Genomic DNA, 5,510 nt, shown 5'->3' with positions numbered 1-5,510 from the left:
ATAAAAAAAGCTATACTAGTTTTAGCTTCTTCTTAAGTAAATAGTTATTTTATGAAATGTATCAAATAATAATGATCAAAATAAGCAAAAAACATTGTTATTCTAAAAATTTTGATTCGCTTGTCGCTAAGATTAAAACAAATAGCATTTTACTCATTTCCAAAGAAATTTTGGTTGGAGTGCGTACTATTTTAAAGTTCATATTACGTGCTAAAGATTCAGAGAATTTGTTTATCAATTTGGAAGCACTTATAAATATATATATATATATATATATATATATATATATATATATATACATATTTGGGGTGGTTACTGTATTGTGTTTTATTATTATTTCAGGAGACGAGGCTCCAGTGAGAAGGTTATCGATAAGGGGTCTGCTGCCGGACACAGAACAATACATGACGTACGAAGGTTCGACGACGGCCCCCGCATGTCACGAAACTGTCACTTGGATTGTGATAAATAGCCTATCTACATCACCAAGCAACAGGTACTTCACACTACTATATTACTCAATTTGTTCTTCAATTCAACACATGTTGATACTTGATTTCCAATTAATGCTGTCAATCCTTAATTTGACGAGTTGTTAAGTATTGAAGGATCTAGCACATGAATTAGAGGAGTATGAATGGAACACTTGTTAATTGCCAGGTTCAGACTCATGGAGACAAGGGTATATAATTTTTTTTTGGTAGAAATCTGAGACTGTTCTGGACAAATCAGGACGTGTGGTCACCTGATTAGTATTTAGTTATCTTAAGATAGAGCCTGCTTTGAAAGCTTAAAAAATCGATTTTTTGCAAAAATGTCTACCAAAAATAACCAAGAATATATCCTTAAAATTTCAGAAACAAATTCATTTTATTTTCGGGGTTACAGAAGAAATTGAGAACAAGTGTTGAGCATGTATAAAAGCGGAACGAAGACTTCGACGCGCGATCTCTTGGTTTCTCATTTTTTAGATTTTACTTAATTGGCGGGAAAAATAAGATACGTTCTGTCAAAACGAGACAAAATTTATTGTATTCAGAATTAAATTTCTTTTAGTTAAACCTAAAAAACCTTAAAAAAAGTTTTAATTTACCCACTTTTTAAATAATCTAAAGTGATTTTTTTATCAAAAAACATGCTTAACATGAATTTTTAAGTTGCAAAAAATTGGTTAAATACTCACTTTTTTCTTGATTTTTTAGGTTTAACTAGAATCTATACTATTAAAAATATAAATTTGTTTAATTTTTTTTGTTTCGGATGGAAATTGTGACATGCATCTTTCCCACCAAATAACACCTGCACGCTATTGGCGCCTCAGCAAAATGCTTGTACCTGGCATATTATGACATATATTTTAATGAAAAAAATTGAGAAGAATTCTGAGATATATAATCATGAAACCTGAAAGTTTCGTTTTAATTAAATATTTATTTCCTTTCCTAAAAATTCCTTAATAAAGCCATTTATTGAAGCCTCTAAAGCAGGCTCTCCCCTTAAAATAAACCATAAGAATAGGTAAAATAAATAGATTGTTAGTTCTGAAGTTTGTCAACCATTCTATTGTATTTTATATGAATATACGAAGCTTACTAAAAATCAATTTTAAATTTTTGTGATTTATCCCATTCCAAAAAACTTATCGTATATAAATTACTCTCGTCCTCCGTAATTAAATCTACTTTTAGTCTGCAAAATAGTTTGTCTCCGGTGTAATTAATTAATCGATGAATGCCATTCAGTATGTTAAATAATCATTATTAAACCATTATCGTCAATCCAAACCAGTAAGCTTTTGTAGCTCGTGAGCAAATTACGAATAATTAATATGATTGCATCTGTGTTCCGAATGATGCCATTTATTTGGCCGAGCATATGGATGCATGACATGCATTCTGAATGCATTAAGTTGTTTTAGTGTTAATTGGTTGAACCGTGATCAATATTTTAATTAGACTAATGACTATAAGACTCTGAACTAAATGTATCAAATCGATCAGTATAAATAAGCAACGGCTGGAGAAGGTATAGTATAAGTAAAAAAATACAAGATATAAGTTTTATTTACTTTCTAGGATAAGTTATTGAATTAAACGCATAAGATTATTTAAAATTATTCAAAACAAATAATTTTATCCATTCTAAAAGGCCATATGAATTTTATTCTGAAGTTCTAACCAAATTTTGCCAAAAAGCGTATTTATTTAAATGATTTTGACTCTTGAATAAAAGTTTTTATTTATTCATTTCAATAAATTTTTATTGTAATTTATTTCATAAAATTTTTAATTAAAATCGCAATAGTTCTTATTCAAATTCTAATAAAAGTGTAAACGTTACGGTTCTTTATCGAGCGATTTAAGAAAGCACTTTACTACATTTTTCACATTAATTTATTTTAATTAACTAATTAGTAAGTTCATTTATATTTAATATATATTCATGTTATACATCAGCAAGCAAATATAAATTTTAAACGAAATTAAATCGCTTCACCGAGGAAACCCAAGCCGATCCATAAAGCTCAAATATGAAGCAATTCACATGTAAAATTATTATTCGTTCCTTCTATAATTCGTCGTTTACCTCAAACCAGGGTCGAGAATAATAATTGTTAACATATTGAATATTGAAATATAAATGAGGTTTATAAATTATTTAAGTACCATATAAAAAATTGAGTAGAGTGGTGCTTAAAGGTCCGCGTGTAAAAAGGTCCACAACTGATATCTCGAAAACAAGGAAAGTTAAGAAATTTTTATCAACAATATTTGCAAAAGATGTATAACCATAACTATAAAGCTATCACCTTAATTTTGCTATATCGCGATCAGGAGATCCATGGCAATATTTGAAAATCCTTAATAAATATATTTTCTTTCGTCGTTGGTGTTTTGGTTGTGAGCACTGTTGTTTAGTTTTCGAGATATTAATATGATTTTTAAGTATACACTATTTAATTGTTTTATAAAAATGTAAATTCTAAGTTAAATTCAATAGTTATATTATATTAAATTATTTAACTGCTATAAAAACTTACAAGTGAGTGGAGTAAAAAAAACCAACTAAATCTTTACCCTGGAATAGTGTAAGCAATAACAAGTGAATAAAAAAGAAAAGTTTAAAAAAATGAATAAATAAATTTTCACAAGGGAAAAATGAAATAAATAGTTATTTTTTAGCTCTACTGATGAATTATTCTGAAGTAATACCAGATCATGGTTATATACAATGTTATCTCTGTAAAAAATGTACTCATAAAATTTATATTTTGCATTGGTTAAAAAATAAAGCCATTATTTTGTAAAATCTTTTTAAAGTTAAAAAAAGTCGTTGAATTTGTTTGCTTCTTTGGCTATCCCTTCTTATTTTCCCAAAGGACAAAAAGTGGTGCATGGCCATTGTGCTTTAAGGCAAATTGTTATAACTTCCCGTACAAAAAATTATTTTTTATAAAATCATTTTTTTAGAAAATCATTTTTTTAGAATTTTGAAAAAAATGGATTTTTTAAATATTATTTGAGATTGAATTTCAATAATTTTACAAATTTTAAAATTATTGAATGAAAATTGACTCTTTGAACAAATTGATTTTTTTTTAACTGTAAAATATTTTGGAAATTTTGAACTTTTATTTAAAGCAATGGGGTTACGTTTCGGTAGCTGCGTAAAAACGAAACATTGAACAAAAAATTTTCATTTTTGACTTTTTTTGCGATTACTATAACTTATCCTACGGGAAGTTAATAAACATATTTCTATAATTAAGAGTGAACTAGAAATTTCACTAAACATACTTCGATGGTTGTTTGTTTGATATATGTTATGTATTGTCATCTAGTACAGACAGTATAATTATTACTTTTGTACCTCGCCCTTTTGAGGGCGAGAAAATTTTGAGCTACGAAATATAAATTTTTAATTTTATAATACGTTACATATGAATAATAGGTGTATTAATCCTGTGTCAAAATCCGATTTTCCATCCCTGATCCATGTAAAGCGGTTGCAATTTCACCTGCGCCGCGGCTGGCAATCTCGTCAAAATCCGACCGAATGCGACGTTAAATTTAGAAACTAATTTTAATTATTTTCATGCCTTAAGCACGGTAATTGCTAATTAACTCCGCTATAGCACGAATTCGTACGTTCCCGGTGGTGGCGGTGGAGAAATAGCGTGGGGCGAGCCGCGCTATTCTGCAATTTGTTATTTTGTGGCTGTGATTTTAGGAGATCACCGGCGGGAATTGATTATAATTTAACTTACTAATAGTTAACAGCTGTTTAGGAATAGTTTTTAAAATTTATAATCTATGATATAATTCATAGAAAAGTACCTACTGACAGGGATTGCTCATTAGATAATTTGGAAAAAATACTTCTGGCTGCTGAACACAACAATTAGGCGATTATTTCTTTATTACAATTACTACATACAACTTAAAGTAGTTGCAACCATTATTACCTAATGTAGTAATAAAATTTGCCATGAAGTGTTCTTCGAACATGTCTTAAAAGGCGGTGGCTAAATCGTGTAGCAAAAGTATTCATTACAGTTAATTCTTCATTTAAATTTAATTGTGATTTAATAGAAAATAGATAGATAGATAGATTTAATAGAGAACATATTCAATTTAACTTAGTAGGAATAATTTATTTTTCCAATATCTATTTATGCATAAAATGCCTCAAAGTGATATAATTCACATTAAAGTCCTAATCAACATTTTACACTAATAATGACCATTCGTTAGAAAAGCTCCGAACGTAGACTGGTGTTTGCAGAATGTATAAATTTTGTAAAAAATATTCTGTAAAAAACAAAATTTAAACCTTTGCGAAACTTTAATCTGTTTATAATTTTCTTTTCATAATTTGAGGAAAACATGTGGGAAATGATGAATTAAGCTTTACATATATAAATGGACAGTAATGAAATTTTACCCTTTAAATGGATATGGGCTTATTAAAATATCTTGTGATTAACTAAACAAGTTAATTACAATTTAACAATTTAACCTTGTTTGCAACATGATAAATAAAATTTTCAATAAATTTTAGAGTTTACCAAACGGGGAAATAGGTGGTATTATTTGAAACTTGTGCTTATAAATTTAACTCTATTTATAAGTGCATTTAATAACCGTTATAAAAATTACTGCAGTAATAAATTATACTACTTCATAAAATTTGCTGCGATTTAATGCGCCCATCAAACTCATTCACTAAGGACTCAATAAAATATTTATTAAAATAAAATAAATAAAACTTATCGTTTTAAGAGCGCGAATTTGATAACTTCTACTATCTATAAATGCATTTTAATAAATATAGAAAAGATCGTATTAGAGTATTTTTTGAAATCAATAAGTCAGATAAATATTGGGCAATATGGATAAAAATAATAATTTATCAAGCAATTTAGTGCGTAGTTGTTAATAATTTGAAAATAAATATTTTATTAAATGTTATATATGAACAATACAACACTCCGATAATTATTTTATGTT

The 5,510-nt window shown here is 27.7% G+C and overlaps 1 protein-coding gene across 1 annotated transcript in view; it reads left to right on the top strand.

Annotated features, from left to right (window-relative positions):
* The window catches only part of LOC113373686 (carbonic anhydrase 1-like), a 7,898-nt gene extending 3,493 nt beyond the window's left edge, over positions 1–4,405 (top strand). The window contains exons 4-5 of the mRNA XM_026613966.1: positions 343–496; positions 4,330–4,405. Of these exons, the coding sequence (XP_026469751.1) occupies positions 343–496; positions 4,330–4,405 (230 nt within the window). The remainder of the gene's footprint in view (positions 1–342; positions 497–4,329) is intronic.
* Positions 4,406–5,510: the final 1,105 nt, after the last annotated feature.

Source organism: Ctenocephalides felis, unplaced genomic scaffold (genome assembly GCF_003426905.1).
Source record: "Ctenocephalides felis isolate EL2017-DRISC unplaced genomic scaffold, ASM342690v1 CF-g0.4_SCAFFOLD_01604, whole genome shotgun sequence".
NCBI classification, from domain to species: Eukaryota; Metazoa; Arthropoda; class Insecta; order Siphonaptera; family Pulicidae; genus Ctenocephalides; species Ctenocephalides felis.
This window is presented reverse-complemented; position numbering and strand designations above follow the sequence as displayed.